We start from the raw sequence: 12,515 nt of genomic DNA on the forward strand, positions 1-12,515 counted from the left end.
GGCAGTGTGGCTGATTGGATGTGTAAAAATATATTTTTCTGTGGAGGAACAGATATGTGAAGGAGGCATATTGTCTGATAATTTATTTTGTGACTTGCATAGAGATCCACAAACTCACATAGAGACTCATGGACATTGACTGAGTTGTGGTTAAACTGGGTGGTACCGATGACTGCACAACACCATCACGTTAACTTTGGTTCTGTCTTAAGTTTGGTTAAGCTTTGAATGAAAAATATCAGTTTGGCTTGCATGCGACGGCATTACTCTGGTGCAGAACGGATGGAAAAGTTCTACTCCCTACTGTATGACCCAGAAATCACTTGAAGTGATGTTAAAAGTAGTTCCGTGATATCCGCTTCTATGGGCCATGCTCTTAATATGAAGGGTTGCACTGTCCTGCAAGAGATGTGAATGGCTTCTCTGTATTAGGACATAGTTCCAGTAGCACATCTGGGCAATAATAAATAAAGACCACCCTCACAGCTGGCCCTGCTGCTAGCAGAGCAACTGTACATCATGGTAAAAAAAATACAATATTATTCCAACTTTGTTCCAAAGTGATATTGGTGCCATATCAAGAAAGCGACTATTCGGGACTTTGCAGGAGGCATTGTATCACCCTGTGTCTGATGATGATCCGCGGAAGGTGTTGCCCACCTGGCTAAAATGCGATGGTGCTTCTTGCTGTGTCACTCAAAGGAGGGCGGCGGGCTCTTTGATGAGGAAGTGAGGAACGAAGAAAAGACTGTGCCTGTCCCTGCAGAGACTAAGAAAGGTGTGGTGTGTATCTGTGTGTGCTGCTCGCTACCCGCTCCTGTGAACACACCCACTGCCTTTGGACGTTACGCCGTAACTTACTGCTTTCGTTTTACCCCTTGATTCGATTGCCACGATTCACAATCACGAATCAACTCTAGAAATACTTTTTCTTTCTCTCGTTTTGAACTGCCTTGTCTGCAGTGTCCCTTATGTCAAGTTTGTCTCATTTGTACTGGCGGCTGTCTTCCACTTTCTCATTTGTACTGTCTGCCTCTGTACTATCTCTCTTTCCCATGCTGTCTGCTCTATAATATCTGTCTCGATTGTGCTAGTTGTCTTGTCTGTACTCTCTTGTTTGGGTTGTGTACCTCTACACAGGCTGCTTTGCTTGTTTTTATTAAGTCAGTGTTGTTTCCACTGTCTATCTCATTTTAAGTGTCACATTTTGTTGTGTTGTCAGTCTCGTTTTATACTTTCTCATTCACTGTCTCATCTGTCACATCTTTCTTACGTGTTCTGTCTCCTTTGTATGGTCTTATTTGTTATGTCCAATTCTGACCTTTATTCTCATGTAAACATTTGTACGAAAAAAATATAATTCTTATAGGAATTATTCGATAGGTATCGTGAGCTTTAGAATTGCTTTTATTTGATTAACTATTATGGGACTGCATTAACCAGCTGAGCTGTTATCTCTGCAATGTATGGAATGTATTAAGAAATATTTTTTCCCCCATAATTGATAGGATTTAGCTTACAATCTAGGAAAAGTGTCACAAAAGGTGTTATCTGGCTACTAAATGTCTCATTGATGGTGACGCCAACGGTTCTCTTAAATTATAAAAATAATTCCAAATATACATTTTAAAATACATTGGTAAAGTTCCTCAACAGCAATAAACACACACCCCCACATAGCTACAGCTTAAAATGTGAAAATAAGCCTAATAATTAACACATCTTCCCTTTGGATAAAATGTAACATTTTGCATTGTATACTCTAAAACTTATAATGCCACACTATTCCTAACTTGAGAGTAAAATATTTTTATGGAACCATCATTAATGTTTACCAGCCATGTGTGTTTGTGATCACCGAGTCATCGGTTGCTATTGAATGCTAAAATCCCAACTGCTACTGCTTTCTGTGTGTGTCTGCGTGCGATGGCAGATCGGACGTTAACGAAATCTGGGAAAAAAATCCCAGCTGGTGCCGTTTCCTTATTTCCCGGTCAGTGCCGTTCTGTCTCCACTGCACCGAGAGATGTTCACACGGAGGTTTTGCCGCGATATAGCGACGCTACTTTTCGTCGTACTTCATACAGTCCACAATAGCCGTGTCATCCTTTTTTGCAAAATATCCTCATCGTGAATCTTCTTTTAAGCATCCTCTCGCCTGACAAATTATTGGTGAGATAAAAACAAATGAGTCGTTGATATCGTAAAGAAATATGTATCCTTCCTATTAAACTTGATGATTTTCCTGCAAGTCAAAGTGAGCCTAGACGATTGTAGGAGTTAATTTAGTTATTTATTGTGTAACTGACAGCATGTGCATCATGAGCATAATCGATTGCGGTTCGTGACCAATTGGTTCAGCCTCCCGGCCCGTTTTTTTCACCTGAAAGTCCATTAAACCTCCCTTGATGACGCTCTCACACCGTTCCGTCAGGCGAGGGCATTTTTGTGCCTCCGAAGCCGCAGCCCGTGGCCCAGGAGGTGCCGAAGGTCGTGCAATCCCAGCCGGAGAAGAAGCCGGCCTCCACCTTGTTCAGCGACGACGAAGAGGGTGACCTCTTCGCGGGAATCGGTGGAGCTGGCAAGCAGACCAAAGCAGGTGCTGTCCGCATTTACAGGAAAAATAATGCCGAACAAGTTAGAATAACCGTGCTACGTGTGGATGTCGTAATGCCTTCCAACGTGCGTCTGTCTTCGGCAATAAATTGCAGTGCAGAAGCTGACGGGTAGCAGTCAGGGCAAAATGTATTTGTGTATTTTCAAGTATTTCTGTTTAAATGGATTATGACTTCGAGTTTTGGAAGATGTTTTTATCACTTTGCCCGGTTTTCCAACGTGTGGGTCTTTAACAGCAACAGAACCTTTATACTAAATTAAATTTCCTATTGGATCATCTTTATTAGTTATTGTAACGCCGTGTTAGAGACATTCAATTCATGCATTCCTGCGACATTATTTGGATTCCGTCCATCCAGCGTTTTGACCGATAAAAGTTAAGTGGGGTTTTGTAGGACACATCGCGAGAAGGGTTGATGGCAGGATGGCAGCTAACAAAGGGAATGGGCTCGAGAAGACATCAATCGTGGAGTTGAAATCAGCTCGTATGCAGGTGCTCGGTGCATTATTGCTCCGCAGAATCTTACGAAATAGTGACAGCTTCGGAACGCCTTCATCCAGATTAATCCTGGCCGATGCTGATTATAAAGGGCACAGAACACTACTTAGGCTTGCTTAAGACGTCCTATTTATTATCCGTGGCCTGTCAGCAGCTGCAGAGGCTCCGAGGACAAAGCCCAGCCAAGGTCTGTTTGCAGACGAGGATGTCGACACTGACGGAGATGACGGTGGATGCCTTTTCGGCTTCAAGCCGCCATCTACGAAGACCCTCCCGTCCAGGACGGACACTGCCAAGGTGTCGCCAGCCCCGAGCCAGCAGAGCAAGGTGGGCGTGCGTGTTGCCGCCGCGCATGCTGCTGTATGCGCGCTGCGCTGCGCTACAAACCCGGCGACCCGGGTTAGATTCCCGCTCAGGGCAAAGGCGAGCGGGCGTGGTGCTGACCACCCACCCCTTTCGTGTGCCGTGCTGGCCTTGATAGGTGCTCTCGCTGACAGCACTTGCCCCTAAAGTCTGTTAAGGCTATAAGGGGGATATTTGTCTTTGCTGCTGCATTCACGGCCGTGTGCGCTGCGGTCGTGAGCCCACGTCCGTCCGCTACGCCTGTGAAGTGGAATATCTCTGAACCTCCTTGCCGGTGTAAGATATTATTTTAACCTCACAATTTAGACCCCGGGGTCAGAATACTTAAAACTTTGTTCAATGCTTTTGACTCAAGACGCCTTGGGACATTAGTGGAAGGTGCCTTACAAATAAATGTTTATAATTGTAAATCGGTGAACTCCCACCATAATTATAGATACGTGATGAAAAGAAGTCTCAAAACTGGCTGGGGGATTAAACTACCACGGGGGGTTTGGGGGGGATGTTCAAATAATAGAATATTTTAACCCCCGGGACAGATTTCTATGGGGATACAAATGCTATCTCACACCGGCGATTTTCACAAAACTCTTGCTGCATGATAAGATGGAGTGAAATTCACATGCGACTGTAAAATTCCTTCATTCACGTGTGCTCACCAATCGAAAAAAAAATCCCTTCTGTTACAGCCGTCCACCCAGCCACTTAAACCCAAGGTTACTTCCTCCCTCTTTGATGATGATGACGACGAGGTAAGGTCGCTGATTCACATCTTTTGGATAATTGAATGTGATTCCGAGCACTGTAACAATTACTTGTAGGTCATCGCCGAGACTTTCTTGACATTAAAACTCTGCTCGATTGTTTTCTGGTTTTACCAGAGTGACCTCTTTTCAGCGGCACCCACTCAGAAGCCTTCAAACGAAGGCACCAAACCGAAAGCCACCGCCGGCCTCTTTTCTGACGACGAAGTAAGATTATTATATATATATTTTAGCTCTCATTGTGCTATAATGTCATGTGAATTTGCTTCTAAAGCACAGTCAAGTGTATTCCCATGTTTAAAGCAGTTTGCGCTTTATTTTTGTCCAGTGACAAATTTGTCAACGGTGGGAACTGTAACATTCTACAGATGTTCACATTTCCGACCTTAAAACACATCTCTGGTGCCGGGCGAGTCAGAAACGCGACGTTGTACCATTATCCGTATATTCTGTTCAGGACCTGTGGGATTCCGCCAGTAAACCCAGAGCCAAGGTGGAGAAACCTCAAGCCCTAGCCGCCGGGACATCTCCAGCAGCCCCGGTGGCACCGAAGGCCCCCAGCCAGGCAGCGGCGGAGCCAGCTTCCCCGGCAATGGCGGCGGCGAAACCTCCGGCGGCGAAGCCGCGCGCGGGGACGGGGTTATTTGACGATGACGACGAAGGGGATGATGACCTCTTTTCGGTGGCGGCGCCAAAACCGGCCAGGTGAAGTCTCAGCGCCAACCAACGTGTGGAAGCCTTCGCTTTGGGTTGCGGCATCCTCGTGAATGTTAATCAGCCCGGTTTCATCCCACTATTAAAGCTGAAATATCATGAGCGGAATTGGCCAAACTTCTCGATGCAGGACCCTGCTGCAGATGAGTCTTCCATGAGTAAAAGAGATTTGGCCCGTGTTGTCAATCCGCTGCCAGATTAGGGCCTCCACACCCCTTTGGCGTCGTGGGAGTTGTTTGACCATGCTTCACCATGCTTGGTCAATGGTGAGGTGGTGAAAGCAGGGGGCATAGACGTGATAATACCAAAGTGCAGTTCAACAATTGATTTTGCTGCATTGCATTCTGCTACCTGCAACGTAGCCCCACAGCAGCTTAAAACAGCTGTCAGCTCGTTAAATCATCTTGCATAACATTGCCAATAGAACAGTTGGACTAATTTGATCCTGGTGCTCAGGTGTTACACACCTTGACAGAAATGCCCGGATCTGTACCTGTCGGACCAGTACAATGCAATTGTTCCCCTCAGGGCTAATTTTCTCGTAGAATATTTTTAAGTTCTCCGGCAAACTCTGGTAGTCACGTGACTAGTAGCGTACTGGATGGAGTGAAGTCTATTTTCCAGTTCGCTTGCAGACTGGAGTAGTTGACACATGACTAGTAGTAGCCACAGCCATCGTGAGAGGAATACTTGACGTGGTGTGCCGTGTGCAGCAAGCCGGGCCGGGCATCGCTGCTGTTCGAGGACAACGCTGACGATTCGGAGGGAGGCCCTGCGCTCTTCGCCGCGTCTCAACCCCCCGCGGCCCCTGAGGCCGCCCGGCCGCCGGCACCGTCACACACGGTGCCGCCCCCCACACACACGGAGCCCCCACACACACGGTGCCCCCACACACACGGTGCCCCCACACACACGGTGCCCCCACACACACGGAGCCCCCACACACACGGAGCCCCCACACACACGGAGCCCCCACACACACGGAGCCCCCACACACACGGAGCCCCCCACACACACGGAGCCCCCACACACACGGAGCCCCCCACACACACGGAGCCCCCCACACACACGGTGCCCCCACACACACGGAGCCCCCACACACACGGAGCCCCCCACACACACGGTGCCGCCCCCCACACACACGGCGCCCCCACACACACGGAGCCCACACACACGGAGCCCCCACACACACGGAGCCCCCACACACACGGAGCCCCCACACACACGGAGCCCCCACACACACGGAGCCCCCACACACACGGAGCCCCCACACACACGGAGCCCCCCACACACACGGAGCCCCCCACACACACGGAGCCCCCCACACACACGGAGCCCCCCACACACACGGAGCCCCCCACACACACGGAGCCCCCCACACACACGGAGCCCCCCACACACACGGAGCCCCCCACACACACGGAGCCCCCCACACACACGGAGCCCCCCACACACACGGAGCCCCCCACACACACGGAGCCCCCCACACACACGGAGCCCCCCACACACACGGAGCCCCCCACACACACGGAGCCCCCCACACACACGGAGCCCCCCACACACACGGAGCCCCCCACACACACGGAGCCCCCCACACACACGGAGCCCCCCACACACACGGAGCCCCCCACACACACGGCGTCCCTACAGAAACCCCCCCCCCCCTCGCGCCTCTCGTCACAACCAACACCACCCACGCTCCACCACCCTCCCCCCAGTGAATTGAAAACCCACATTTGTTGATAATGGATTAATCGACACAATCATTTATAATGTCCAGACCCACAGCACCATTACCACCGCCAGCACCACCACCATCAGAACCACCCTCACCACCAACAGTAGCAGCAGAACCACCATGAGCACCTCCAGTGCTACAACTCACATCTCAGCCGATCCCCGATGACTCCGGCTGCTCTCTCCCCGCAGAAGACGAAAGGGCAGCCGCTGGAGGCGCACTGGGAGGAGGACGAGGACCGGCTCCCCCCGCCACTCACCAGCTCCGTCCCCAAACCCGGCACGGCCAAGCCCAAGGTGCTCAGTCTGTTCGACAGTGACGACGAAGACGGTAACGACAGGGGTGCTGATGGTGGTCATGGAGACTTCGTTGACGGGGGCGCCAGCCGCGGCCGCCTCTTTGGTGCGGGCGTCAAAAAGCCGCAGCCGGCGCCACGCGTGAACACCGCGGACGGAGCTGGCGCGAAGCAGCCGCCGGCGACGAAGGCGGCCAAGCCGGGCGTTTTCGACGACGAGGAGTTCTTGTTCAGCCGAAGTCGCGAGCAGGAGGGCGAGCCCGACGTGGATCTGTTTACGAAATCGGGCAAGGTAAAGGTGCAGCACTGCATACGCTTACCCCGTGCCGCTGGTGGCAGAAGGGCCTACCGCCAGAGTAGCTCTCGAGAGCTTTTCTAGGACAGTGTTCTTCATTGCAAGGCCCCGCGGGCCACTGGCGGCCGCTGGTGGCGAAAGTGTCTCCCCTCTGAAAATGAGTGAAGAACACTGTTCTAGTGGGTGTACCGGTTTCTTCATTGTTAGGACTCATCGGCACAATATAGTCAGCTGCCTTATGCCTTGGGGGGGCCGTGTGTGGGCAAGCCCCCCCTTCATCACTGTGGGAACAGTTGAGCACTGCCCAGTGGTGACAATCAGAGGGCGACGGTAGAGGTGCAGCTCTGAATTGTCTTGCTCACTCCACTGCTGGCGAAAGGACCTCCACTAACGGAGCTCGAGAGAGAGCCCTCTTGGAAGCAGGGGGAGTTACCCACACTTTGTCTCACCAAACATGACCTGCCAATCAACTGTCTGTGGTGTACCCATTGCTAATGCTGGCAGGATAGAGGGTGGGGGGGGAAGAAGAAACTTCAACTACAGTGACAGGAGGTCAAATCAGCAGCCTCTGGAAATCCAGTGTGCTGACCATCAACACCGCAGCAGCATGTCTTGTTATGATTATTACTATCATGATTATTTATCTTTCTGTACATTTCGGTGATGCAATGTTTTCACACTGTTCATGTACCTTGCTTTAGAATCCTTCGGAACTGCCGACGCCCAGCTTGCCTCCGTCCAAATCAAAACCCCCGTCAACAGCCATCGGGAAGCTGCAGGTAAAGTGGCATGAAATAATAGATACCGTACGCACTCGGTAAATCCACGTTTAACGCGCGTTCACGCGACGCGTTTTCGCTTGAACACGCGCCCACTATAACGCGAGTCTAGCGCATGACAGACTACGCGCTGTAATACAAGTCTAGCGTGTAGCGGACTACTCACTATAACGCGAGTCTAGCGCATGACAGACTACGCGCTGTAATACAAGTCTAGCGTGTAGCGGACTACTCACTATAACACGAGTCTAGCGCATGACGGACTACGCGCTGTAATACAAGTCTAGCGTGTAGCGAACTACTCACTATAACACGAGTCTAGCGCATGACGGACTACGCGCTGTAATACAAGTCTAGCGTGTAGCGGACTACTCACTATAACACGAGTCTAGCACGTGACGGACTACTCGCGGTAACGCGAGTCTAGCGAGTTACAGACTACCTGCTATAACGTGAGTCTAGCACGTGACGGACTGCTTTTCTGAGCACCGTGGGTGTTGGCAGTGTTGTTCGGTGACGCTGGGAGCTAGTACTGTAGAACTATATTGTTGGTACTGATGCGCACTGTGATATTCGGTCTGCCTTCCTCTTCCTCAGTCTTTGTTCTGGCATCTTTGTGTGCATCGCGTCATCTCACCATCTTATATTTTTCACTCGCCATATCTCTCTTTCTCACACACTTTATATTTAAATAAATGACTGTCACACGTAACATATTTATAGAAATACTATATAAACACAACACATTTAATAAATTAAGCAATTAAATTACAGGCTGGAACAGCACCCCCACCTTTTCCATTCTTCCTTTTGGGAACATTACTCCCTCTTGAAGCTAATTCGCTTTACGGGGCAATTTCCATGAGCAAAACCCCCATGGTAAGCGGGGGGGGGGTGCTGCTGTACGTCTCATTTAGCTGTTATTTTCCTTTTGATGTGATGATGTATGCGTGTTTCCTCGGCTCGTATCACGTGAAAATGTGCCCGATGTCTTCTGCCGAATGTGTATTTCCTTTAGGCCAGCTTGGCCATAGACCCTGCCAAACTGCTGCCTGATGGCCCCAAACCCAAGCCTCGCCCACCGCTGACCTCGTCCCACCAGCCAGCCAACCAGGAAGCAGCGGGGGCGGTGTCGGTGAAATCGTCGCCCGGGTCCGGGCCAGAGGAGGCAACAATCGGCTTTGAGCGGCCGGCGCAAGCAGACACTCTGCACAGCCTCGGCAAGGTACGAGTCTCAGGCCAGAGAAAGCCCGGCCCGTGAAAACAAACTAAACCATTTTTTTATTTTACCAGGTAAAGCTCACTGAGCTATATAGCTTTTTTTTCAGAAGTGACCTGGCCACAAATGATAGCTGAACGAAGTGGCTTATCATTGTGTGGACAATTATAGCAGGCAAATGCTCGGTATGCGTGATGTTGATTCTAAATGTTGAGATAAAAACTGGAGGACCCGGAGACAAATTCACGCGACCACAGGGAAAACATGCAAACTCCAAATATAGAGCAGGCGTCAGGGTCAGAATCGAACCCACAACTTCCTGTATACCAGGCGAGGTAGTTAACATCTCGCGACCATGGTGCCCCCCCAAGAGCCATCCCACAGGAGCCTGAGTAACTCAGTTCAGAGTGCTGAGCCAGCACCACTTAGATCCCGGGTTCCAATTGGTGGCTGTGGCAGTGCATCACAGCATCCTGTGATTAAACTGCGGTAACGAGTGTAGTGTTTATGGTTTCATCGCACACGCTCGATTAGGTCAAATTTAAGGTTGGGTAATAAAAAATTATTGCCTTGACTGTAATGCGAATCACATTGCTCTTGACATGCAGAGTGAGTAGGGAAGTGATAGATCTCAGAGATAGCTCCGTGGTGTCCGACATAAGAGAATGACATCCCACCACCACCTTGTTGTGTTTCCACTTCAGAACCGAGCGAAGGTGGGTGGAAATAGACGGCCGCCAACTCGCGCCGGACGCCGCCTGTCAAGCGAGAAGTCTGACGAGCCAGACGGGCCGTCCACGTCCACGTCTCCATCGCTCTCGCTGTCGCCTTCCGAAGACAAGGACGCGAGGTCGCGCCCATCTCCATTGATCGCAGGACCGGCTTTCTCACCACCACCAGCGGTTCCAGCCGACGTGCCGTCTCCTCTCCAAGGCGTTGCGAGCATGCCGAGCCAGTCGGTGAAGCCGGGGCAGGGACCGTCCGCTGAGAGCTGGACACCAGCTAAAGCCGGAGCCAATGCCGTGAGCGCGGTAGCTTTGGACGAGGGATTAAAAAAACCAGCCGCGAGCAAACCGCCAAAGTCGCTCGACATGTTCCTGTCGGACGAAGACGATGAGCTGTTTGGCGGCAGCAAGGCAAGGAAGCCCGCAGTGATCACCGCGCAGCAGACAAAATCCACCACAGGGTCACGGCCCGTCCTCAGCGACGACGATGACTTATTCGCGCCGCTGTCAAAGCCTTCGAAAGCGGGTGCGGAGGAGGAGGGACCATCGGCCTTATTTGGAAGCAGTGCTAAAGTCGTTGGTGGCGCCAAGGCTTTGGGAATCGGCTCGGACGATCCGTTTGATTTCGATGACCTCTTTGGCGATGCTCCCAAGGCTTCGAGAGTGCTTGCTGTGCCACAGCAGCCGAAGGTGGCACAGTCACCGCAGCCTACCGCCGCCACTGCCACAACCACCTCCACCACTGCAGCGGAGCCGCATTCCAAATCTGCAGCTGATGCCCTCGACGCCCTGTTTCAAGACTCGGTCAAAAACGCAGCGGTGCAGAAGAAGGCTGCGTTGTTGGATGATGAGGACGATGACGATTTGTTTGCCGGTCTGACGAAGCCCAAGAGCGTGCAGCCTGGCGCCAAAATATCGGACCCGGCCGAGTCGAGCCATCCGCCACGGGAAGAGCCCGAGGATAAAATCGCAGTGGTGCCCGAGTTTGAGAGCCAGAGCTACGGCACGGTTTTGTTTGGCGGGGCGCGCGGCTCTGAGGACGACTCGCAGAGGAAAGATCTGACGTTCAGCGAGTCCGACGACGATGACGGTCTGTTTGGTGCCAGCACCAAGAAAGTATCAGAGGCGCGACCCAAGAGCGGCAGCAAAGCGTCGGCGACTGGCATTGCACAGGTGTGTGCAGAGGGCTCTCTTCTAAGGGATCGTGACTGGACCTCCGCGGGTCCCCCCCCCCATAATTAGCTCGGTGGGAGGGAGCGGTGGTGCATTGGTTAGCTTCACTACGCTATGGCTATGTCACCTGAGTTTGATTCCAGGCCATGGTTAATTTTGGTGTCGAGTGATATTTGAACCGATCCTGCCCAACCCACCTTTCACTAACCCCGACTGACCAGAGTGGTGAATTAAACAGTGTCGGGAGACTTTCGTCCAGCAGCTCGTTGACAAAGGGCTTTGTACAGGATGGCCCAAAAGTCAGGACATGGGGTTATTTCATGTATTTTAACACTGGTATTAAAACATTTTAATTGTTTAATCTTTAATTAATGTTATCTATTATCTTCAATATCTATTTTTCTTCTTCCTGTAGGGTCATCTCGAATCCGTCATTTACAAAACTCAACCAAGAATGCTGAATCAATTGAGACAAAACAATTTATGAATGTTCAAAGATTACACCTGTAATCTTTAATAAGTCCTAAACTAATTTAAAAAGAGAATTCATGCATGCATGAATGTTCATGGAAGTCAGTTCTGAATGGTTACTTCACTATGCCACCTGATCCAAATTGGAATAAAATGTAAGGAAATTGTAATGAAACAATTTGGAAGTGTCTCCACCCTCAGAGCACATCAAAGTGTTATTTCTCAGAGAAAGTATTTTAACATTTTAGCTTACGGGTTCGTATCTCGTCATGTTGAACAAGCGCCAAGTGACACTGTGATCTTGCACACTTGCTTGCTCATTTCCAGGACGATATATTTGGGGGGGTGGCCAAGGCCAAGCCAAAGTCGCACACTCCCAAGAACGTGTTTCTCGATGACGACGATGACGCTGACATCTTCGGAGACATCTTCCCTGGGCCCGGGTCAAAGACAAAGAAGGCGGCGGCGTCGGGAGAGGGGACGCATCGACCGTCGTCCAACCTCGCCAAGCCAGCAAGCGCTTCCGTCTTTGATGCTGACTTTGGTGCGTGTAAACTAAACTATTTTATTTCAACACATAAGGCCCACCGAGCTATATAGCTCTATTTCAGAAGCGACCTGGCCACAAACGAAAGCTCAACAAAGTGGCTTATCATGTGGAAATTTATTGCAGCTTAATACTTTAAATGCATGTTTCTAAATGTGGAGGTAAAAACCGGAGGACCCGGAGAAAAATCCACGCGACCACGGAGAAAACATGCAAACTCCAAACATACAGACGTCAGGGTCGGGATCAAACTCACGACCTCCTGTATACCAGGCGAGGTAGTTCACATCTCGCCACCATGGTAGGGTTACCACGCG

The 12,515-nt window shown here is 50.8% G+C and overlaps 1 protein-coding gene across 6 annotated transcripts in view; it reads left to right on the top strand.

Annotated features, from left to right (window-relative positions):
• LOC116948187 (WASH complex subunit 2C-like) overlaps positions 1 to 12,515 on the top strand; it is a 29,907-nt gene that overhangs the window by 12,839 nt on the left and 4,553 nt on the right. For 4 of the 6 annotated variants that reach the window (XM_032964640.2, XM_032964639.2, XM_076071302.1 and 1 more), the window contains exons 12-24: positions 703 to 778; positions 1,934 to 1,993; positions 2,435 to 2,599; positions 3,267 to 3,442; positions 4,168 to 4,230; positions 4,360 to 4,449; positions 4,700 to 4,947; positions 5,670 to 5,799; positions 6,886 to 7,281; positions 7,986 to 8,063; positions 9,082 to 9,288; positions 9,987 to 11,180; positions 11,979 to 12,195. In XM_032964640.2, coding sequence (XP_032820531.2) covers positions 703 to 778; positions 1,934 to 1,993; positions 2,435 to 2,599; positions 3,267 to 3,442; positions 4,168 to 4,230; positions 4,360 to 4,449; positions 4,700 to 4,947; positions 5,670 to 5,799; positions 6,886 to 7,281; positions 7,986 to 8,063; positions 9,082 to 9,288; positions 9,987 to 11,180; positions 11,979 to 12,195 — 3,100 coding nt within the window. The remainder of the gene's footprint in view (positions 1 to 702; positions 779 to 1,933; positions 1,994 to 2,434; positions 2,600 to 3,266; positions 3,443 to 4,167; positions 4,231 to 4,359; positions 4,450 to 4,699; positions 4,948 to 5,669; positions 5,800 to 6,885; positions 7,282 to 7,985; positions 8,064 to 9,081; positions 9,289 to 9,986; positions 11,181 to 11,978; positions 12,196 to 12,515) is intronic. The other 2 variants (XM_032964638.2, XM_032964641.2) reach the window with 2 other exon arrangements.

This window comes from Petromyzon marinus, chromosome 32, assembly GCF_048934315.1.
Source record: "Petromyzon marinus isolate PM22_M1 ecotype Great Lakes invasive population chromosome 32, UKy_Petmar_22M1.pri1.0, whole genome shotgun sequence".
Taxonomy (NCBI): domain Eukaryota; kingdom Metazoa; phylum Chordata; class Hyperoartia; order Petromyzontiformes; family Petromyzontidae; genus Petromyzon; species Petromyzon marinus.